Here is a 25,153-nt window from a genome sequence, read left to right as displayed (position 1 = left end):
AATACAGATGCAAAAATCCCACTTCTACTTCAGATTTTAGAAGACTTGGAGCATTAAGAAGATTGCCCCTTCTTAGGGATGATTTTTCTCTGAGACACTGTTTTTGTCCTTACTCCTAAGCAGGCAACAGCCAGCAGACTTCAGCCAGGCCCTGGGTAGGGTAATAAGACATTTCCTGGAATTAGAGTCAGTCATGCAGACATTTGTCCAGCAGTTAGAGCAGACAGATAAATATGCTCTGGAGTACGGAAATTCAGTGCAGAACTAGATAATCCAACTGTTCTCATTAGTGGAACAGATCCTTTCTACTTATGAATGATCTCAAACACTTTCACCCTTATGTGATAGAGAATTTATACTGTTGTTGTGTTTGAGTTTTTAAAATTTTTTTCAAGAACATTGCAGCAACGTTATTTACTTTTAAGTATTCTATTTACTACTCTCCTATATGGAATCCAGCAGCATCTATAGTTCAGAGGAAGAAGTGACCCCAGATTAAACTTCTAAATTCTCCCCACTACAAGCTGAAACAGAATCTGACAGTCTAGAATGACATATCATTTTTTAGATTCATTAAATTGCATGTGTAAACAAAGACAATACTAGAAAAGCACTGACCACATATTATCAGCTCATCTTGGACACAGGGTTCCTTGAAATTTTCTAACATTACTGTACTGGACTGCCCCTTAAGTATTTGTATGTCGAAGGATTGTTCAAACTAGAGAAGAGGGGGCTCAGGGCAAATCTCATCTATATACATACCTGAAGGGAGGATGAGAAAACAGCTGAAGCCTGGCTCCTCTCAGTAGTGCCCAGTGGCAGGAGAGAAAAAAATGAGCACAAGTTGAAAGGCAGGAAATCCTCTATGATTGTCAAAATGTCTTCTTTTCACTGTGATGGTGACAGAGCACTGACACAGGCTGCCCACGGAGGTTATAGAGCCTTTATTCTTGGAGATACTCAAAAGCCATCTGGACATGGTCCTGAGCAACCAGCTCCAGGTTGCCTTGATTGAGCAGGGGGGGTGGACCAGAGGGCCTCCAGAGGTCCCTTCCAACCTCAACCATTTCCATTTTGCTCTTCTGTGAAATTAGGGTTTAGGCCTTAGTCCAAAATGTCACTTCAGGGGTGGAGGAGATTCAGGTCAGACAAAACTAGATTTCTGCTATCCATAGGCACAGATGCCTGCTGTCTAAGGTTTCCAGCTGTCTGAAACAGCCAGCTCATTTTAACCTCAATTTGATTTGTCTGACCTTGCAGCAAGGTGTTTCACTGGAAAAACACACAATCCAATTTGGATGCATAGCACAGGACACATCCACAATTAATAATCTTGGCATTTCCAGAAAGGTATAAACTACTCACAAACACGGATTACCACATTACCTAGACGAGGTATACTACTATATTGACAACTCAAGATTTGTCCTCACCACAATGATCAAAGCCTTGTTTATGGGTATCTCATTAGTTTATGTCTATCAAGGGAAAACCACCAAGTTCCTGCAGATGCTTTTCTGCTGCTGCAGCTCTGCACAAGACCTGGAGGCTGATACTCTGACCATTTACACTGAATATTTCCAGACAAGATTAGAGTAGTTTTGTTCTCTCTACCCTTTCTCTCACCATAGTTTTTGACTCAAAAAAGAGGGATGTGCAATAGCACCACTATTATATTTCAAGACTAACAAGAAGCCGTATTCCTATTTAAAGGTCAAACATATTTGAACAAGATTTTGTTGTGGAAGCTTGTGTAGCTTTGGCAACATAAAACTCCTTGAAGCAGATGAAAAAGTTTGCAGTCTACTAAAGTACCCCAACATCATGAAGGTACACTGCAGACCCTTTCAAATAGGCACACTCTAAAGCCATTCTCAAAGTCTCCTAGCACACCTATGGATCCAAGAGTTATTGCATTGATGTTCACATTTTAACATTGATAATGTAGCCCTGACAAGCACGAGAGGAGGGAAAACATTCCTATTAAAAAACACTGAGTCCATTTACCTTACAAATGGTTCAACATGAAGCTATGCAAACAAGGTAAGCACATCACAGGTGTCACTCCCAAAGACAAGATGTTCAGATGAGGGCTGTGCTTAGAAAGCCAGGCATCATCTTTATACAGGCCTCATCAGGATGTTCACAACAAATGGATACACTCTGTTTGTAAGAGGAGCTCTACCTTACCATTTATTTGCAGTAACATTCAGTTCACTATAAATGGAGCATAATTTGTTTTGTGTGTGCTAATCAACCAATGTGGAGAGCATAGGCCTGTATTTCCCATTTATACATAACACTGAAAGCGTTTATTATTAAAGTGTATTATTGCTGCATTTCAAGGAGAGTGACATTAAGAACAATACAAGCAATGTAGAAGGAGCTTACTAACATTCCTTTATGAACAGGCATGGCATGTACCTTCAAGGAAAACTTCAACACCAGTGATTTATTTTCAGGGTGTAAATGCTTTCTAAACACAGTCCATTTACCAATTCTAGTGATATTGTCAGTGACTCAGCAGCTAGCATTACACTAAGGCATTTCATCGGTGGACAGCAGAGCAAGCAGAGATAACACACTTCTGAATACTAATATTAAAACAAATAAAGCTTTTAAAGTCACTGGTTTTCTAGGGGGGTGGGGAGAGGGAGGCCAACAAGTACACATTTGGACACAAAAAAACCACACAAGAGGTCAAACTCCACCATTGCTTACCCTGATTATAAAAATGGTATCAGCTCTAATAAGTCAGAATAAAAAAAAGTCCAAAAAGCAGTTCTGGTTAAAATACCATGACTGTGACCTGGTGAAGTTTAGGTTATAAACAAAAAACACAATGGACAACACACCCTTCCCATAAACACTAGGACTGTCTAAATGGAAATCACCCCCTTTTTTTATTTTTACTTCATAGCTGGAACACCCCTATATTTCATGGAACCAAAGTGACTAAAATAAGCCAACTGAAAAAATGAGAAAGAACATCAGGAAAGTAAGTTTAGATTCAGTCAATCTTCTTTACTCAAGGAAAGGCTACACATGGACAGCTTATTAGCCCATAAGGCAAGAGATCTGGCATCGCTGATGTTTAAGGAAACCAATAAAACTAAAATATACTAAAATCTCACTACATGACAAATTTAAGATGATGGAACAACTGATAAGTGGCACAAAGCCTTAAGTTACTTACACTGCCCAGAAACTCTGCTTTAAAAACAGCTTCACACAAAATACATGCATAATAAAGAGTTAAAGTTCTGTCTCCCCCAAAAGCATGTGTTAATATCCAATACTGGATAGACTACATGAAATTTTTTTTTCATACATGTAGAAATTATTATTTTTCATACATGTAGAAATTATTTATCAATTATGAGAAATTATTCTCATAAAATAGCTTTTATCAGACTTACATAGAACAAGAGGCCTTATTTCCTTATATATGAATTTTTCATAAATCAAGTTTCAAGAAAGAGAGGTCAAGAAGAAAGATACATCTTCAGAGAATTAGTATATGCGTTTGACCACAGTTATCCAGTTTGGTGTTCTGATGTTTTATGCAGCTGAGACACAAAACCAGACCACTTAGCCAGATTGTGACTGCAGTCAATTAACTAACACGCTTGCCAAGCAAAATCCCAGCAAACAAAGTTAACAAATATGGTGATATGCATAGAGATTCAGCCTCCTGGGTTTTTTCAGGGCCTAATTTTTTTCCTGAACTGTTACCAGTCCTTAACTGATAATACACTGGTTGGCTTGGAGCAAACAAGTTTTAGAACTCTGCTCTTCAACCATTCTTCCAAAACACATCAGGTACAAATTAAACCAGAACATGGAAAACAAGCTGATCAGTTTTACATGCCATGATACATCACAATGACATCAGAAGAATAAAAGTGTGTACCCTTCTCATTCCAGTTTGTTCTCTAAGCAGGAGAAAAAAACAAACAATATTCTCATAGCATTAAGTAGTGAAAACACTTAGAGAAAATATCCATCTTATACATTTCTTTTTCTGTTTGTCTCCATTAGCTGGGAGACAAGGGCATAATTTCACAAATACATTCATAGAAAACAGAATTCCTAATTCATATTTGAGAAGCTTACTCTATCAAGAACTATTCCATTAAACTTGATTGCTGCTCAGTTTTTCCCCCTGCAGCCTCAGCTAAGACTGTTTTCTCAGCATTAAAAATTAAGTACTCAAACAAGTGGTACACAAGATCTTAGAAGTAAACCTCAGAGCAGGAGCTGCAGAAGCACATTAAGGAGGAGTCTCATTTCAAACCAGTATGTTTTTACACTGTGTTTCCCCAGAGGCCCATGAATGGATTCCAAGTTAGTTTACACAAGGCTGCTTAACAACAACCGCCAACAAAAAACACATCTATGGGCCAAGCATTAACCCACTGTGAAAAGTGCAAGAGCAGCTTAGCAGTGGGCTTCCAGCTGGGCTACAAAGTGAGCAGCAGGGAATGCCTTCAGACAAGCTGTCTGACCAGCTTCCATGCAGGCTCTTTGAGCTACAGGTCAGTAAGAGTCTCTGTGTCACTACAAGTCAGTATGTCACTTTGTACACTTCAAAGTAACCTCCTTCCTTGCAGGTGGTGATATGTTGTATCAGCAATCTTGAAGAAAACAAACAAATAAGAAAACAATAAAAAACCCAAACCCACCAAAAAAGTCTCCAGAGCTGGGACCCTGCAGTATTAAAAAGACCAGAAGCACTTGCCTTTTAGCCTATAGTAACATTGGAGCATCCTTTTGTGAGCCAGAACCATCTTTCACCCAGAAGCCTTTCCAATACAGCACTTGCCCAAGGATCTTACCAACTGCTTCAAAACCTATCAAATGCTTCAAAAAAAGCACTCTGTCAACATACATAATGCCCTTTCATAAAAGAACAGGAGTAATATTTACTTATCTTTCCCCTGAATGGAGACTCAGTATTTCTTATTTTAAAAAGCTTCTGTCTAAGGCTGCTGCTGCTTAGCTTCACTTCCCACTCTGGTGACCTATTGAATCTTGGCTGCTCTAGGGAAATCTCAGAAAAAAGAAGTTATGCTCTTTAACTCCCTCACCTCTGAGATACTTTGGACTTGCCAAACTCCTGCCTCTACTGGTAAGGACATTGTCTTCACAGACCGGTAGTTGGCTTTATACCTGCAAGGCTGCAGTACACTGGTAGAAAATAATGCTTTCAGAGGAAGAACACTATGCCATCCACAAACATCTCACTATCAGGTTACTCGAACTTTAATATCTTCACTATAGAGCTTTAGCCCAGATGAAAGATGTGCATATAGAGAACCCAAAAATTAGTATAGCACAAATCATCAAAGAACTGTCAACATTCTAGCAGGAGAAAAAAACCAAATGACTTTCCTGTCAGTACCTTTGTTCTCTTATACACACTGTCTATACAGCATTCCCCAACATTTTATATCCTCTGCTCCTTGCATAAGGGAAAAATACCATTCTTTACTAGGGAGCCCATCTGAGCATAGAGAAGCTTCCAATGAACTTGTAACCTTCAAACAAGATTCAAACTGCACTAAGTGTTCCTAGTACACTTCCACTCATTTGGAGGAGAAGGGATCCAACAGGATCAAGTCAGTTACTGACCAAGAGCCAAGAAAGGTTTTCTTGATGTAGGTACACCTCGATTCTCTCAATACCAAACAGCTCTTGCTGTGGTCAGTCCAACCATCAACTGTCTGAAAACTGTTCTCCTTCCCACAAGCACACAACCTGAACAGCATTCCAGTTGTTCAGGGCATTGCCTACAGGCCTTGACAGGCTGAGGTTTTCCCTGGATTGCCGCTACTTTCAGCAAGAGCTGAACAGAATGGACAACATTAGTTCCTCTGTGCTCCAGTGATTGAAAGGAATAAAAATTAAAAAATAGGGCTAGCTACTTGTTTCAAAACACAAAGAGAAAAGATCAGAAAAACAAAGGCAGTGGTTTTATCAGCTGAGGGAGTATGGATTCTATAGTTCTAGGTCTAGTTCAGAAGCCAACCAATACATGACCCCCCTACTAGACCTAACTTGGAAATCTTATCATTAACCTTTTTCTTAGCTTCTCTCATTTTATTTCAGTCCCTCACCCCTCTTCATCTCTCCCTCCCACACACACCAGAGGCTCCCTAGACCTTATAGAGGTTAATGTAGCTGATGATATTGCCAGATGGAAGAAAAGGACTGCTGATGGATGCCAGGACTTCTCTAGCAGATTTGCACAGGGTGCCTTTATCAGCATTTCTCCCTTGACTGCAGATTCTCATCACTGCTCTCCTCATCTGCACCCCCACAAAGAAACAGATAATAAAATTCCTCATTAAGGAGTCATCTGGACATAGCCTACAGGCACCTTCTTCATTCACAATACAGTAAGGTAGGAAGGAGGTTTAAGTGATAACAGCCGTGCTCACACTTGTCTCCCAGAAGACAAATCAGAAATATATTAAAGACAACTATTTATATGCCAAAGAGCATGCAAGCATTCACTCACAAGAACACATACAGACACATCTAACATTCAATTATGTTTCCAAGAAATCTGAAATAAACTAAGGCAGTGCACTGAACTTCCAGAGACTGGTATTTACCAGTTGAACTGTGCGCACATTTTTTATTTACAGGATGTACATACAAGAGATAGCACATTACGCCATGGTAAAGATAACTAAGTTCAAGGACTATGACCCACGGTATATTGACATTAAAAAGTTTTGTGAAAGTGACAAGCTTAATTTGTTATGACAAATTCTTCATAGCTGAAATATACAACTCATTTAATGAAAAAAGTGAAGAAACCTTTCCTGTATTCCTTATCTCATCAGCTAAGGCTTTTCACCAGCTTGTAAACAAGTCCCCTTTTTAAGACAAAAACAAACTGGAAAGAATGACAACAACTGCAAAGGCTGAAGATCAAAGCCACAAACAGACTACAAATGAAACCATCTTACAACTGCTACACGTTCTACACTGTTCTACACATGCAATACGACTTCTTAATTTACTGTTACATATAACCCTTGATGGTAAAAGCGAAACTTAAGAGTCAAGATACTCATCTACACACTTTACTTAAGCACTGGTTAGTGAAGAAGCAAGGCAAAAAAAGGAAAAGGCAATTTCTTTAAATAAATAATTTTTTTCTATCAATTTCACACTGCTTCAGTACAGGTAGTTCAAGTACTAGAGATGAATTTTAAACTCATTCAGAAAATCTAGCAGAGAGAATACCGTGAAAAGAATCTTAAGTTCAACTCCTCCTACAACTACATAAAATAACTCAGGATGCAAAAACTGCTAGAATCAAACTGCTTTAGGAATGTAGGTTCTGATATTTGCTAGAAATAGTCCAAGGCAAATCCTGCTTTGAAACACTACTTACTAACCTTGTGCCAAAGTCACTGCAGAAAACGTTTCAAGTTGTGCAGGCTGCCTCCGACACCAACGCCCCAGCATGTACTCAGATTAAAGCAACCAAGTTACATTCCCTTTTCCCCTCGCATGTTTTAACTATTTGGCAAAAAGTATCTGTGCTCGCATCTCTTTGACACTGACGGGTTCATCCCAATGTCAAGAAGGAAGCAGAGCCACAGAGAGCAGCCCCCAGCCCATCGCGAACGCTACATACCGCGGGACGATTCTGGGCAGCGCCGTTCCGAGGGAAGCCGCCCGGGCCGTAGCAGCAGCGGCGGCAGCACCTGCCGGGCGGGCACACGCCGCGGGCGGCCCCTTCACCTTGCACCACACGCCGCGGGCTCCGCGGCCGCCCCGGCGCGGCGCAGGGCGGGGCGGGGCGGGGAAGTGGCGGCCGCCCCGCGCAGCCGGGGCGCGGCTCCGCTCAACGCCGCTCCCGCCGGGCTCCGCCGGGCGCGGGGCGGCGGCGCAGGAGGAGCAGGAAACCAGCCCCGAACGGCGGGGCGGCCACGCCGGCTCCCAGCCCGGCTAAAAATGGCCTGACGGAGCGAGCGCGCCCGCCCCTGCCGCGCCCCCGCCCCGCCGCCGGGCTCGGGCGCTGCCCGGCGCTCACCGCCGCGGCTCCCGGGGCGGCCCGCGGGCTGTGCGGGCTCCGGAGCCGTGCGGGGCCGCCCCGCAGCACGGAGTCCCGCCGCAGTGGGTTATTTTTGGAAGCTCCCCCCGCCCCCCGCTCCCGGCTCTGCGGCGTCACAGCCGCTCCCGCCGTGCGGAGCGGGGAGGTCACGCCTTCCCGCGGCCGCCCGGAGCCCGCACCGCGCCCCCCGCCCGCCGAGCCCCGCACGGCGGCACCGCGGGCAAGGAGAAGCGGCGGGCAGACGGAGCGATCGGAGATTCATGCACCATTTCTAGCGCAAGTGGAGGACGGCTGAAGCTGGCTGGTTTAGTGCTGCGTTAGCAGTTTCATCTGCAGACTGCGCGATTATGCTACAATTGCCAAAGCACAGTGATAAGTAACACTAAATAAAGTTTCCTCTAGAGAGCAAAAAGTGCGTTCGCTGTGGTTATCCTTACTGAAGTGAGGAGCCTCTCCTCATAAGTCAAGCAGTAGCTTCTGGTATGCTGACAATTTAAATTAGAGGGAAAAAGAATTCTCCTTAAAGAGGAAAGATAGAAAGGCACCAGGCTTGAGAAAACATTAAGTCTAGAGATAACTGGATTTCATGGGACATGCACAATACGACTGCAAAGTTGTATATATATTGCTTTTAAAATGCCAACAAAACTACAGTCCTGAAATCAACCCTCAGCAGCAAAAAACCAGGGCCCTGACTTATAAAGGACAACAAAGCCAAATGCTGTGGGTTTAAGAACAATAATGATCAATGAATGTAGCTTCTTGGAAAGCTGCAAGCCTTAGGAAGAGATTATGTCATTTTAAAAAGCCTGCACTATATTTCTGAACTTAGTAGTTTGAAGTTTAAAAATACCAAGGAAAAAAATTCTCCAGGATCACATCTTCTCCCTGTCATGACCGACTGATTTCACTAGCTATGGTGGAAAAACAAGTTCACACCTCAGCCTATCCCTCTGTGCCCAAAACCATGTGCTTCCAGATTAAAATAAGGCCTCTATTACACCTACAGAGACTATTCAAGTTCAAGTAAGGTGACATTACAATTTCACCATATGCTTTGCCATACACCATTCTGGAAAGCTATTTTAGTCTGGCTTGAAGCAAGATGCCAACACAATTAAGGAATACTAACTAACACTATACACCCACTGTTGTAACAATTTCCCCCTCATCCGCAAATGAAGCTGGCAACTTTAATATCAGACTTTCTTAAGGAAAAAACTCAATGTGAAAAAAAAAGCAATGGTTGTTCCACTGTGCTAGAACCTAAGTAAGTCTAAAAGACTCATGACTGGAAACAAAGGACTTGGAAAGGAATGAAAAAAAACCAAACCTAGACAATGGAGCCAGTGTTTGTAGCTCACTGTTAAATAACTGGAAGACAAGCAGCATCAACACAAACCTCATTCTGAAACACAGCTTACTGAGGACAGTAGAGTAAGAGCCTAACCCGGGGATTATAGTTACCACAGTACAGGAAGACAAGCTTATTCCATGGTACAAGGGTATCGTCAAGAAGGAAGAAAAATACCAGCTCTCCTGCTCTAGGAACTAGTGAATTTGACATATATTCCCAAATTGAAGTGTTTGCATGATGTTTAACACTATACAAGACATTTGTTACTGGGAAAGCCAGAAGTTCAACAAATAGCATTTGCACACCCACTAAGCACATGGTCTGAAAAACAAATTCAGAAGCAATATTGTTCAACACTTCCGTTAGCTAGTAAAAACTAAAAAAAAATCCAAAACCTAATTTTCTCAATATTTTGACCTTCAAATCAGCAAAGCAACAGCTTTATTGAATTCAAGCATTCAGTTTGAACATTGCAAGCAATAGCTTGTAACCAAAATGTCTCTTTTCTGAACACCCAAATACTAAGACATCCTTTTGCAAAGGCATATACCCAGTGTTTCTCTATGAGAATAAATTTTTGTCCCATTCAGAATGCAAAAGGACAGCTTACCAGCAACATGGAGTGGTATGGGTCTGTGTATTTATTTTTGTAACAGGTAAACAGGGAACTAGACAAATATGCTAAGCTGTTAAACCCTTTATAGACCCAAGCAGCACAATACATACCCCTTCTTGCTTTGTGAACAGGTTAAGGCACTCAGCCAGAGCCTCACATGTTTCCTGGGATACTTCAGAGACCACATCAACTTTCTGCAGAAGGGGAGAAGATATTCCTGAAAGCACAAAAATATTAGTAATGTTAGAAGGACATTGTAAATGTCAGGATTCTTTAAATTATTTATTCCTCTAAGTAATACAGACATAACATTCACATGTTACAGGAAGGCTGGTGCATTGCAAGATCTGTGGGAGGGTTTTTTTTGCATCCTTTCCCTAGTACTGGTATAAGAGGCACATGAATAGATTGAGTTTCTCTTTCAGCATGGTTTAGAAAGCAGAGGCAGTAAGCCATGGCAGCAGGACACTGGGAAAGGAACTAGCAACAATCTCCTTTTAACCACTTACTAGACTTTAAAGCCTCAGCTGACAGAATTTAAATAAAAAGGATTCTGCACTGGTTTACTATAAATAGAAGTGTAAAATTTAGATTATTTTTTGCCTTCTGCCATGTATTACATAGAAGAGAAAGAGCTTACCACAGTGCTCAGTGCAGCTGAAAATTCAGGTTTGAGAAAAATACATTGAATTGTAACTACAAGCACACTGAACAAGTGTGGGGGAAGGGAAAGACCTTATTTTCATGGACTCATGTGTAAGTAGTACAGCTTGTCATGTCACATCCTGACTTCTATGACCATTTAAAGAAGGAACTGCATGTCTAGAACCAGCAGGAAATCATAACTCAGTCAGGTGGTAGAAATTATTGGAGTCAATCTGTGAAGTTTTCTGATACGCAGCAATTCCTTGGAAATCAAGTAAGTAATTTTCTCAGGAAGTATAGTTGTTGCAATTAAAATAATTGCAACATTTAGTGCCTGCAGACTCCAGGATCAGTTGACATCATTTAGTAACCCAGGTGCTTCGAGCTGATGTCACACCATTGAACATTAAGAGGTCCATCAGTGACAGTACCAGAGTTCATTTTTCAACTTATACTGCTTATGCAGGACAAGATACAGTACATTTCCACACACTAACTGTGGTCTCTGAAACCAGAGCTCACCACTGACTCAAACTGACTCTTCCAGCAGCTGCTAAGAACTGCTAGTGCCTCTAGAAGGAGGGGCAGCACACTAAGTGCAGGGGACATCTTTATTTGTAATATACAAGATGCATAAGTCTCAAAGATTCAGAATGGCATGCCAAGTCCCTGGACTCAGAACAGCATGTTGAAACAGGGAGAGAATTTTAAACACCAAGTGCCAACATAGCCATTTTTATATTACTCAAATGATTTTAGGGAAAACGCCACACAGAAGGGTTTCTAACTCCGAAATTTGCATTCTTCTGGAGCCAGAGGATTCAAATACTTTAAAAATACCACAACAATGGGAGAACTAGAGCAGTTCTCTCTGCTGCAACCTACAGAAGTTACACATGATTCCAGAAACAGTTCACTGACCTAGCAAGTTACAAACCTCCCTTGGAAGGAAAACAGGAACTTATTACTGCTATTGGCCAAGACTAGTAGTTTCTAGGAATGGAAGCTGCTTTTGCTTTACTATGGGTATTGGTTGTTTAAGTTGTGTATTTCCTCTAAAAAAATGTTTTTCTTCTTTAAAAAAGAACCTCACTTGTTCTACAGAGTCAGGGAAACTGCCTCTATAGCTACCAAAGGGAATTTATCCACCTTATTATAATTTTGAAACTGGGGTTTTTTGTGAAAAAATCTGTTTTACTGTAACAGTAATTACAAAAGCTTCACAATAAGTCATATACATTATGAAATGTCCCTTTGCCTTGTGAAATAAAAACCTGGTAAAAATTCAGTTTATGAAAAAGACAGTGTAACATCACAGAGTTACTTATCCCATTAGCATGTGGAGAAAAAGCTGTATTTTTAGCCTTCTTTTGCAAAGGCACAGGGATGAAATAACTTTTTACTCCTCAAAACTGGTATTCTACTACAGACTAGGTATCTGTATAGACTAACAACTTGTTCTCTAATCTGAGCTACAAAATTTTAGCCACAATATATAACTAGGACTCAGGTCCAAAGGACCAACAATTTTTACAGAACTCCTTTGTGTGTTTAATACATGAACAACTTCTCTACATGTTTAAGGCATTTAATAAAACAAGTACAAATCTCTAGCATCTTGATGCCCGTGATATATTTTAGCAGTTATGCTGCAAAAATCTAAGTACGTGTTAAGAATTATAACTTGCAATGAAACCTGAGAAGTTCAAATCTGGCATAAAAGTCATAGCAAAATCTGTGGAATATGTCCCATCATATCATGCCTCCAGTTCTCTGTATAGTTTTGTGATTTCACTGCTCTTTGTACCTGTGAAGAGACACTCATGCACTACAACAAGCTACCAACCCCAGATTTGGTTTTAAAAAAATCTTGAAAGCAGACTCCTGTGTTATATTTTTATGATACTATTCAATAAGGACTATAGCTAGAGGCAGTTTCACTGCATTTACAGCTGCTAATAAAATTTCTTTCAATCAGCATACTTCTTAGTTGTTTCTCCAAATCTGAAATCTTAATTGTTAGCAATTACTGTAATGCTACTTTATTTGAATCTTTTTTCATGGGGAAAATTGTCCTCCATTTTCAAGCTCCTGAAAATTTGATTTTGGGGAAATAAAAGCATCCTGTTAAAAAGAGAAAATTAGTTGCTTGGTAACAAACTACATTTTAAATTAATCAGCTTTACCTTTTGTAGCATCCAAAGATTTAACCATTGCAAGGAAGTCTGAAACCTCTTTACTGAGTCTTTGTTGGCATGCTTGCGCTTTCTGAAAAAAACAAGAATAGCTACTTCAGAAGTACCTTGTTCTAAGGAAAGTGTATGTTTACTTTCTTTATTATAGTGAAATTTTAAAATCTGGACAGCCCAGAGACTGATATATTAAAACTGAAGCAAATTACTTAAACTACCTTCAAAGACACAAAAGCAAACAGAGTATTTATGAACATCTTATCACTGACTAGATTTTATTTAATTTAATGTAGCAAATCAACCCGTCAAAATTGTTGTATGTGCCACTTTTGCTATTCACCTCATTCTTTATTAAGCAGTTTAAAAATCTGGGAAGAACAAGTACTTGTTCTTTGAGAAACTTAAGGACAAAATAAGCACATTCATAGGTTAACTGATAAATGGCAAGTATAGTGGCATGCAGAAACCAGCCCCAAGACCATATTTCAAGCCCGCATTCAATCCTGAAGACAGTTATTATAAAACCATAGAATGGCTTGGGTTGGAAAGGACCTTAAAGATCATCTAGTTCCAGCCCGTGGTCATCTACACCTTCCACTAACCCAGGCTGCTCAGAGCCCCATCCCACCTTGACCACTTCCAGGGAAGGGGCATCCACAGCTTCTCTGGGCAAGCTGTTCTAGCACCTCACCATCCTCACAGTAAAGAATTTCTCCCCAATATCAAAACGAAATCTCTCCTCTTCCCACTTATCCTATCACAACTACATCTAGTGTGTGATCACTACTACACAGTTGGCCTGTGTAAAAAGTCACTCCCCCTCTTTTTCATAAGCCACCCTTAAGGCCACAGCGAGGTCTCCCTAAAACCTTTGCTTCTCCAGTTCTCTCAGCCTGTCTTCAAAGGAGAGGTGTTTATTCATTCCTGGTGGTCACCTTTGTGTCCCTCCTCTGGACCTGCTCTAACATGTTCACATCTTTCTTGTGCTGAGGACCAGAGCTGGATGCTGCACTCCAGGTGGGCATCTCATGAAGGCAGAAGAGGGGGGCAGAATTGCCTCCCTTGCCCTACTGGCAGCTCTGCTTTTGATGTGGCCCAGGATGCAGTTGGTCTTCTGGGCTTCAAGTGCACTGTTATCTATTAAATAATACCATCTTCTGTAGCCTGCTGGGGACTGCCAGTGCCAGTGATCCTCCCACCTCTGCTGTGCCATGAGCTACTTCATGTTCTTGTACTAAAAGGAATGGTACAAGCTGCTTGGAGTTTAGCCACATGAAGATTTTTACACTGCAGCATCAACTTTCCATTAAAATAGAAGGTTTTAGCAGTACATGTATAGCAAAAAGCATGAATCACAGGCTGAATGCTAGAATTACCAAAGACTACTCAATTCCATTGCAGATATGAGCAGTCACCATACAATGCATCTGATGTGATCTGAGGTGATAAAAGATCGTTTCTAAAACACTTCATTGCCTGTTCTGTAGAGGCAGAACTCGATGTGGGTTAGCTTTGGTGACACCGGGACTGGAGGATAACAAGTAGAATACACAAGGCTCCCTCTCCTGGCTGAAACGCTCAAGCAGCTTTCTATCTTACAATAGTGCTGGCAAAAGTGAAATCACAGCCCTGTAGCTACGATAAACATGTCATCTTAGCCACATAGTCTGAGCAGGAATACATGACAGCAAGCAGTGCAAACACAAGTAGCATTTATGCATCCATGGGTGGAATCATCACTTTTAGTCAAAGGTATATTGAAGTATTTTAACACAAAACAAGGCTAATCTGCAACTGCCCAGATGCATGAGCCAGGTAAGTATTCAGTACATACTTTTAGAGTGTCCTGTAGGTCTGTAACAGATACTGCATCATCTTCATCATCACTGCTCAGCTGTTCCTGTGTGCAGTAGTGAGTGCTATATGCAGAGTGGTCCTCTATAGCTTCTAGCCAACTCTGGAAAGGAAAAAACAGAGTTAATAAACATTTCAAAGGTCATCCCCAAAACAAAGTATCATGTAAGCAGAACAACAAAATTTTCTCTTTATATAAATAAGATAGTCATTAGTAAAATGAGACATCTCAATAGGCAAAATATGGTTTGCTAGAAAATGCAACATGTATTGTACATGAAATACTCTGTGGGCAGAGTACCACAGACTTAACTTATTATTAACCCTTAAGCACAAATGTAACCCATGCCTCAGTCTATTCAAGGTCACATTGAAAAATCTTATTAATTAAAAGACCATAGGGAATATATTTTGCATCTTTGGGTTTCTGTTCAGAGAGCAAGGTCCCTGTGACAAAGTCTGCTTTCTTATGTGTGACAAACTTTGAGCACAAAACCTCAAGCACTATCATAATTAAGGGGTAGATTCTTCTCCTGTTCATTGGATCACAGAGTGGCTGAGGCTGGCAGGGACCTCTGAAGGCCATCTAGCTCAACCCCTCTGCTCAAGAAGGCCCACCTAGAGCTGGTTGGCCAGGACATCCAACTGGCTTTGGAAAATCTTCAAGGATGGATATATCACAACTCCTCTGGGCCCCCTGTGCCAGGGCATGGCCACCCTCACACTTTTTTCTTATGTTCAGAGAGAAATCCCTGTGCTTCACTTTGTGCCCATTGCCTCTGGCCCTGTCACCAGGCACCACTGAAAAGAGCCTGGCTCTGTCCCTCTTACCACCTCTCCTCAGGCATTTACAAACATAGGCAAGCTTCCCTGAACCTCCCCTTCTCCAGACTGAGCAGCCCTAGCTCTCTCAGCTTTTCCTAGTAAAAGTGATGCTCTGATCCCTTCAATCACCTCCATGGCCCTTTGTTAGGTTCTCTTTAGTATGTTTGTATCTCTATTGTTGTGAGAAGCCCAAAACTGGACACAGAACTCCAGCTACCTCCACCCAAACTCCATCTCTAGTTAGTACACCTGCAGAAGCACAACAGTGAATGTACTACAAATAGCCCTAAAACTGTTCCAGAGCCACCTTTTGAGAAAACACAGTTTATTAGATCATCTGGTAGTATGGTTAATAATAGACTGTGCCATTAAGCATTCTTTTGTTTGGGATAATGAACTATGAAAGTGCAACAGAAGGAGGTTGCAATAGAAATTTACCACATGGAGAAGTGAATGAAGAACAGGAAGTTAGATAACAGGGCATAATGCAGGCACAGAGCTGGAAAACAAGGTAGCACTTATTTTAAAGAAGAAATAATTACAATGGGCCGATTTTTTGCTGCCTAATCTGTAACCATGATAAAAGATTTAATACCTGCAGCAATGCTACCAAGTCCTGATGATCAAAATATGAAATACACTGCTACTAATGCATCCAAGTAGTATGCAAATTATTCATTACTGTATTTTAATGCCTTTGATAAAGAGTCATTATTACCTCTCTTGTTTGAGAAGGAAGGTTATTTTTAGGAATCTTGAAACGATGAACAGTGTCATCAAAACATCTGACAGAAAAGAAGCAACTGTCTGTTGATTTTACCTAGAGCAAAGTGGAGAAAAAACAAAATCAGTATAATGAATCAGTCAGAAAAAAAAAAAAGAAGTGCATGCAAAGTATAAAATTATACTTAACTCAGTAGTTTTCGCCTCAGCTTTGATCCAAGTAATTGTAATTTGTAAAAACCTTGGTCAGAACAGTTTTCCAAAGTGTATCATTATGTTATTAATAGCAATACAGAGGTTCTTATGGTTAAATATTATATTTGCATTTATTTACACCACTTGATTCAGACAAAACCTCAGCAACAGTTCAAGATCACCACTATTAAGGAATTTGTAGATACTGAAAAGCAAGTCACTTTTCCATACAATATGAGTGTATATATAAGTGCAGTATAATAGAACTTGTGGTGCCAAACTATGATAGGGCAGTTATAGAAATATGGAAATTATCTTAAATGCATCTTTCTTAAACACTTCATCTTGCTGGGCATTATAAGTGACACCTGGCATTTGTTTTCTCTGTTCACCCCTTCCAAAACAGATTCCCACAAGCACAACAGAAATCAGGAAAGTTTTCCAAATGTCACCTTCAACATTTTTTAGTCTTTCCACTGAGATCAGCTTAAGTTATGCAATCGGTCACAAGCAGCCAGGGACAGCTAAGGAGGAACTGGAGCTTTGGCTATTCCAGATCACATGCCTCAAACCGACCCAGTCTGCTTTCAGGATACCTTGTGTGTCTAAATCTTCAATGCTTTAGAAAGCAATAAAGGAGCTTTATGGCCACTTTACATAAAAGAACACTTTGCTGGACAGGAACAAGCATTTCTTTCAACAGCACAAGCTTTCTCCCTATTTTATAACAAAGATCAGGTTACCAATCCAGTGGAAGTTTTCATTAACCAGGAATGAAATACAATGGAACATAAAAAAACAACTCAGTAGTTACAACACATTCCTACCGTGCAGACAGCTTGTGTTAGATGCTTGCACCCCTGACGATGATCATTATTCACAGCATCAGCTCTTTGAAAGAAGAAGAGATTTAGTGAAGAAGACAGGAATTATTTAAACTGCTGTTCAGAAATTTAATCACAGAACTTACTGTCTCCGATACCAGGAAAGCACTCCATGTTCTAGAACTATCCAGTAGAGTTTCCAACCAAAAAATCGTGAGCTCTAAAAGAGGAAAAAAAAAGGCTAGGTAAGCTCAACGGAATACTTTTAGTACAGACAGCTCAGTGTGCAGCTGCAGTGTGAGCTGCAGAACTGAGCTCTGGGTGCTAGGAGCCTGAGGCAAGAGACCATGAAGTGGCAATGACCCTTTGCTCAGCCGAAGCCACAGGGACTTTGTGGTGTCAGGAGCTGAGGACTCAGCAGGAAGACTCCAGACTTTCACACACTTAGACTGCAAGGACTGAAAACCCCAGGGGTTCCTTGGTTTGGGTACCTCCTCAGAGGCACCAGCCCAAGCTGCTTTCCTGTCATTGCACAATGATTAAAGTAAGGATCCAGACATCTGACACTCAGCTATAGGAAACCAAGGGTCAAGCTGGTAAGGAAACCTTGTCTGAGTGAGTGTAGTGAGTTTAGGGAGCTAAGCTGGGCACCTGTCAACTCCCTGGAGCCACCAACTGCAAAGGGATTTCAGTCCCAGCAATTAAAAGTCTCTGGTGGAAGAAGTGTGATGGACAGAATGACTCCTGCATAGTCAGACAGAGAAGCTTCCTTAACACTTAAAATTAGTAAACATTACAAAAACCTTTTTGGTTCTGCATATCCTGATGATCACAGCAACTATAGAGTATTTTACAAGTGCAGCACTACTCTCGTTTTTGGAACCACCTAAAGATAAAAGTTGAGCCTGCTATTCAGTAAGAACTGAAATATTAAAATGTATTTTTTAATATTACAGGAATTCTATTTTATAATATCAAATGAGAAACAAAACACATTGACATCTCCAGCTACTACATTTTATCTTTCTCAAGCTTTAGCACACAGTTCTTTTTTAAGAAAAGTTCCTTATATTACAATTGTGATATAGGAAAACTTACACTGAAGAAATCTTTCAAGATTTCATTAAGCAACACAATTACACATTCATGTAGACCTTAGATTCACTTGAGCAACACAGCAAAATGAGCTTTAAACTCTTTGAATGCCATCTTCCCACTAAGTTTTAAAATTTTCAGAAGATGATGGCAAAACATTAGTCACAGTTTCTTAAAGACAATGTATCAGCCAGAGATTATCAAAGTCATCTATTGAGGAAAGAAAAAGCATTTTGCCCACACAAAAGGAACAAAGCCTTATCACAGTGTAGCTTTGCCACAAAAATTACAAAGAAATAAAGATTTTAGTTACTGAGGTTAAGATCAGGGTACCACAAATCTGGTAGTTGCTCCACTCAGCCAGCCCATCTATACATATTAGACAAAATTACTATTAAGTACTATTCAAAAATTCTTTCATTCATCAGTTATCACTAAAATACAGAAAAAGGACATACTTTGAAATCTTACAAGCTATTTTAGAAAGGGAAATAAGCCATACCTTCCACAGGAGACCCTCATATCGCCTCAGGGGTTTGTTGATAACCTGCATAGAAATGAAAACTCATATAGGAATAGCTTCAACTAGACAGCCTTGGCATTTTAAATTGATACAAAAGTTCCTACCTTTCCAGTTTTACCTGCCAGTATCAGTTTCATTTCTGCACCTTGGGCTAGATCAAGGGGTGTCTGATCTGTTTAGTAACAAGACAAGGCATGAGAATTTGATGCAAATAAACTTAGATGTACTTTAAAATAATTTGACACTCATTACCCATCAGTTTGGCCTTCAAGCATCTGCACTTATAATTGGGAACATCAACTCCTCAAGGGCAGAAGACTAAAAAAGGTATTGAACTTTAAGGCACTGCACTGCTTGTCAGAGTTCTACTAACCACAGAGAGCCCTTTGCCCTTACTAATTTAAATTTGGTTTTAGCTTCCAGCTATAAAAACCAGTTTAGGACACTCACAAATACCAAGACAGAGGCATCTTTAAACAGAGGACAAGAACACAGTTTGCATAACATCTGCATCAAGTTTTCCTCTTTGTGGTTTCACTAGAGGCCTTCTTCTAAGGAGTGACTTTGTCTTGGGCACATTTTCAGTCTTGTTTTTTTTTGTTACCTGTGTTCAGTGTTTAGCATCAAGAAAACAAAAGCCAGGCACATTTTACTGTTAAAACAGTCAGTAAATTTTCCAGAAATGTGCAAGCTTGGACAATAAAAGCACATACAATAAGTATTTTGCTACAGTTCTCCAGCCTCTTGCAATTTAGCGACTGTTGGCCTTCCTTTATTAGTGATACAAGGCTTGTAAAGCACTGTAACATTTTGCCTGAACGCTGTGTAATAAGTAACACAGCTTGCAGAAGATGCTGAATTTGTGTTTCCACTTAACATTTAACATACTTTTCATTTGGTACTCACCATTTTTATTTCTTATTTTAGGATCTGCTCCATTTTTTAGAAGCTTCAATGCACAGTGCTTATGAGCACGGTATGCTGCACAGTGCAAGGGCGTGTTCCCCATCTGATCTGTACAGTTGATATCAGGTGGCTTGCGCTTGTTTAACTGGAAAAAAACAAAGTTCTGCTTACTTATCAGTTTTCCCCCCCCTCCAGATGCCATCTTCTCTCTTTTGAAAATTAGTTGTTCCTAACTAGGATGCTTCAGTGTAGATCTGGCAAAAAAGAGGGCATTTAGCAAGAGTTATGACAAGGGCAAGGAGTGCAACAATCAAACAAGACATTCAGCTAGAGTAAAGAACTTCAGGGTTTTGCTTGCTACACCCCTTCCACCTCTGCTGCACAATATGGACACATTTTTCTGCTCAACTGCAGTGCCAGGGAAAATTGAACATTACTGCAGTTCAGTCATTTATATGCTAGAAGGGCCCTGCCCAGCTCTACTGTCAAAAGTCTGCTGTTCTTCATAGAAGACTCCCAGGCACAGTGCAGAAGTTAGCACAGGCCAGTGCTAATCCAGAAAAAAAATTGTGCAGCCACCCTGATTCAGAGAGTAAGAACTTTGTACTGAAGGGTGGCAGACCTGCCAGTCCCAATGCCAGATATCCTAGGCCATTTGCAGCTCCTAGGATAGGCAATCTGTTATACAAACAGTTTTGCTGAATTCTTAAGTCTATTAAGATAAAAGTAGCTATGTAACCAAGAAAAAAAAAAACAACCAAAATTGAGTTTTACTTGCACACAATATAAATGCTTTGAGAAACTGACCCCTTCAAAGACAAGGGTCATGAAGCATGACACTGCTAACTATAATAAAACACCACTACACTTCTACTCAAACATGTGGCTACTGGATGCATACATGGGGGTTGGACTGAATGATCTGTAGAGGTCCCTTCCAACCCAAACCATTTCATGCACTACCAGCCACTTAAGCTCACAAGCCAGATGGGAGTGCCTCACTAGAAAGGCTAAGTTATTGATAAGCAGCCTTAGGAGACCAGAGTCACCAGTGCATGACAACAACTTTTGAGAAACTCAGTTTAAGTACTCATATTAGGCATATGCTATCTTAGACAAAATTACAAAATAATAACAGAATTCCCATGGCCACAATTCAACATCAACAGCAACTACTTTATAAGTATCTCAGAAGTAGTCCTGTAAGGAATAAACTACTTATCTGTTATACAAGCTGTTGTTTACAGATCAACTGGTAAGAGAACAAAAGTCAAAAAGAGGGAGTTTGTGGAAGTGTACCCTCATCAACACGGTAGTCAAATACTTGCATTCCTGAGGATTCCCAAGCTTTAGCTCTTTCCAACCAGTTGTTTTACATTTACTTCCTCTTCTGACTTCTTGATCCATACCTTTTAAGCCACATGCCTGTGCTTTCAGCACCTTATGCCATGTTACAAGGGAATATTTGGAAGGAAGCTTCATGCATCAACTCATTCAGATAAAAATCTCTCCAGTTAGTTCAGGAAATGTACAGTACATTTTTGAGAACTCACAGGAAGAACACACTGGCTTTGCCTCAAGTAGACTAAGGAGCCTGGGTTAAGATTCAGCTGCTGAAGATCTAATTTCTAGTAAATAACATATTCTGGTGTTAGCTGTCACAGTAAAAGTAGATATAAGCAGCTAAAGTTCCATGAGCATCACAGTCTGCTAATAAAAAAATTTAAGTAGGAGCAAAAATGCCTGAACAATCAGTAGGTAAAATATGGTGAATTTTGGAGCTAAAGGGCAGTTCTGAAGAGCTACACAAATTCTTCACAGAGGTATTAAGCTAAGGGTAGGAAAGTCAAAGGGGTTTACACCATAGAGCTGTAAGTGTATTCCAAGGAACACCTGTAAAGGACTGACTTAAAACTGACTCCAGGTCAAAAACATGACAATACCACGAAAAGTTTCAGAAGTCAACATATAGCTGTCTTCACATATACAGATCTCAAAGATAGCAAATATTAAAAATAAAAGAAATATTAAAAAGAAATAAAGTAAATATCAAAATTATTAAAAATAAATAAAAGAAATATTAAAAATACAAAAATATTTTTAAAAAATAAAATCACTTAGAAATTACAATGTTCACAGGGAGAATTACATGCTCATGCATAGTAACATGCCACATAAAAGGAAGCAGAGTTTTTTAATGACAGATTTCTAGGAGTCACTTTTTTCCTGATTTTATTTTCATATCAGCTTAAGGATTAGTCAGCAGACATGTAACAAATATTAAAATTACCAGAATCAAGAACAGATCACTTAGGTCAGTATATTAATTACAATTAGTACAATTGTGCAGTGTATTAATGCATTATTTTTTTTTAATGCATACTTTTCCACATCTTAGGTGCTGTGTACAGCTCTGGTTCTCTCTCCATTTCCAAGAGGACAGTACAAAAGCTCCAAAAAAGAATTACAAGGATGACCAAAGATTTAACAAGGGTTTCCATGAAAGGAGCTAGAAAGACAAAGCGCTTTGGGCTATAAGAAAAAAAATTAGAGTGGGGGAAGTAAATTGCAAAGAGATGTTCACTTCTGGCTTCCAGGCAGAAAAATAAAGAACATCAGATATCTCAATATACAAATCTCACATTTGTGAATTTTGATGCCTGAAAAGGCATTACTAAAGGTACTAAGTAGGTAAAAACCGTTCCAGACTGCATGTCTTACTTCCCAGGACACTCTTCAGGACTTTCCGAAGTGTGAGTTCAAGCACTGGGACTCTGCTTCACAACCCAGCTGGATTTGGTCCTGAGCAACGTGCTCTAGTTCATTCAACTCTGCAAACAGGAGCTGGACTGGATCACATCCAGAAGCACCATCCAGTCTTTCTGTGATCTACTTCTGCCACAGCCTTACCAGGCCATCACACTGTTCATCTGGGATTACTATGAGTGTGCACACACAAAAATACACAGTTTTCAATTTCTGCTCAGCATGAAACTGAGCTGTGCAGACAACTGTCCATTAAAAACTACAATGGATGCTAATGAGAAAGAGCTTACTTTCAAGATTGAAGACAGGCCACACTGTGATGAAAATCCAGACGTCCATGACATTAAAGTATCCACAATAACATAAACTTATCTCAGCAGACCATGAACCATTACACTGCTGTTTACAACTAACTAGCTAACTCTATCTAAAGGATTTGAAAACATGAAAGAAGTTGAAAACTGTTGGTTTTGCAGCCTCCAACAAAGAGGAAAATCCTTGAGGGTTCAGCACCTTACCAATATAACACAGGGCACAGCACTAATATTCCATAGTCACAGCCTTTGAAATGCAAAGCACAAAGTCATAATTTGTTACATCAGCATAATGGATTGAATCACTTGACTTGAATTCTTACCAAGGCAGTCAGTTTCCCTGTTTCCCCCTCTCTTGCTGCTCCTAAGAGGAGTTCTTCCAGTTTCCTTTCTTGTGTCCTTTCCACAGCTAAAGAAAAAAAAAAAAGTCATTCTCAGTAAAGTACATATGAAGTACAGCATTCAAACAAGTATAGCAAAACAAACCTAGAGAAGCAAATGTTTCCAGTATTATTTAATTGGGACAGGTATAAATAGAATATTTACTCAGAAACATCTGTGACAGAGCAAAAATATGTTCAAAGCATACAAACTCTGATAAGATGTGCAAGTTTGTATACACATACAAATATATAATACTATTATTTCAATACTTAGAACCAAGCCCACTCCCTGCAGAAGGGAAAATGGGAACTATGCAACAGCCTCATCTCAGATCTTCCCTATGTATTTTTTAGCTTCTCTTCTGCTCTTATCATCCTACCAAAATTTTATTCTTCTCTAAGGATTCAGCAGATGAGCAGTGGAAATGAGTTATTTGTGCATTTGCACGTAGAACCAGAACAGAGATGACTTCCTATATGCAGTCTGTGGTAGTGGACACAGAGCTCCCTCAGTACTTAAGAGTATTACATAATAATACCAGGAAGCAACAGTTTTTGAACTCTCCGAAATTCTAATCAGTGAACTAGATTAGTATTTGGACACCATCTGCCTCATCTCTGACACCTGTGAGGCCATGGAGGAAACAAGGGGAAGTGTTTTTATTTTTTATGCATTTTGACACAATGTCTAAGACTGCAATAGCAAGTCCTAAATCTCATCCATAACTGGGTCACCTTTGCAAGCTGTTGGGAATTTCGCTCTCTAATGATTTGTTTGACACAAAGCCACTTACTGTTCTTGACTTGACTTTTGTCTCTTCCAGTGAGCCAAGGCTTTGACTGCCCACATACCACTCAAATCTGTAGGAAGGACTATCCCAGCAGGACTGAAATAGTAACCTGAATAATGCTATTTGTATTCATAATACTTAACCCTCGAGTCCCAAAAAAACCCACTTGTCAGTACTGAAGACAAGAACTAAAAACCATGACTGTTTTCTTTCTAATAACCAAATTTAAAAAGAAAATTGAATTGAGCTTCTGTAACTTGCAGGAAAAATAGCAGCTTTTAGAATGCACACATGTTAAAAAAAGCCCAAAACAAACTTTGGCCTATTAAAGTTACCTTCCAACATATTCCTTATGTCTTTGTCATGGGTAACTTCTTTTGCAGTCTCTCCACTGCCGTTAACAATAGAAGGATCAGCATTATGCTGCAAGAGTAACATCACCACCTCCTGAAAAACAATTTGAAAACCAGTGCTTATCTGTCTGTGTAACTGCAAGGCCACAATCAAGCTTTCCAGCTATTGACATGCTGTAAAATGAGCTTTGCAACCAACAGCTTCTCACCACTGCTGGTTTCTTACGAAAACAGGAAGGGATGTTTTAGAGAGATTGAAGAGTGAGACTGACTGCAACATTTTCTCTCCCATCAGTCAGCTGAAGGAATCAACAGGAGGTAAAGCTGAACAGATGGACCCTGAAAAGCTGGTGTACCTGGTGTGAATGCTGACTTGGACAGATAAAAATGGTACAACTGGCTTTTTTGACAAAACAGTAAGTAGTCACTCCTTCTGAAGGGCCAAGATGTTATCCATAGAGGTAGTACTAGTTTTGGAACGATGGTGGCAATGGTGGGGGAAATCAAACTAGTGTAACAGGCGTATAAAAAGCTCTTTAGTTCTAATTAACTATGAAGAAACAGCCCTTCCAAACACCAAATGGGCCTGTGTGTCCTAATTTAAGAGCTTTCCCCTCCAGAAGCTACTAAGATTAAAACAATGTGGTTTCTCTCTGTGGTTTTTTTTTGGACAGTTATGCAAGCTAGGCAATGTGCCTAATCCTTCTGAAC

The 25,153-nt window shown here is 40.1% G+C and overlaps 1 protein-coding gene across 2 annotated transcripts in view; it reads right to left on the bottom strand.

Annotated features, from left to right (window-relative positions):
- The window catches only part of OSBPL1A (oxysterol binding protein like 1A), a 78,057-nt gene that overhangs the window by 40,070 nt on the left and 12,834 nt on the right, over positions 1–25,153 (bottom strand). Inside the window, exons 6-16 of one of the 2 annotated variants that reach the window (XM_054285002.1) lie at positions 24,425–24,536; positions 23,239–23,324; positions 19,836–19,980; positions 19,034–19,101; positions 18,909–18,953; positions 17,458–17,531; positions 17,315–17,378; positions 16,288–16,389; positions 14,725–14,847; positions 12,885–12,966; positions 10,164–10,270 (exon numbers count right to left, since the gene is read on the bottom strand). In XM_054285002.1, the coding sequence (XP_054140977.1) occupies positions 10,164–10,270; positions 12,885–12,966; positions 14,725–14,847; positions 16,288–16,389; positions 17,315–17,378; positions 17,458–17,531; positions 18,909–18,953; positions 19,034–19,101; positions 19,836–19,980; positions 23,239–23,324; positions 24,425–24,536 (1,008 nt within the window). Of the gene's footprint in view, positions 1–7,660; positions 7,789–10,163; positions 10,271–12,884; positions 12,967–14,724; positions 14,848–16,287; positions 16,390–17,314; positions 17,379–17,457; positions 17,532–18,908; positions 18,954–19,033; positions 19,102–19,835; positions 19,981–23,238; positions 23,325–24,424; positions 24,537–25,153 lie in introns of those variants that run through there. The other variant, XM_054285003.1, reaches the window with a different exon arrangement.

This window comes from Melozone crissalis, unplaced genomic scaffold, assembly GCF_028551555.1.
Source record: "Melozone crissalis strain CALT ecotype California unplaced genomic scaffold, PUWL_Pcris_2 ptg000042l_1, whole genome shotgun sequence".
In the NCBI taxonomy this organism is placed as follows: Eukaryota; Metazoa; Chordata; class Aves; order Passeriformes; family Passerellidae; genus Melozone; species Melozone crissalis.
The sequence above is the reverse complement of the archived record's forward strand: the minus strand, read 5'-3'. Positions and strand labels throughout refer to the sequence as shown.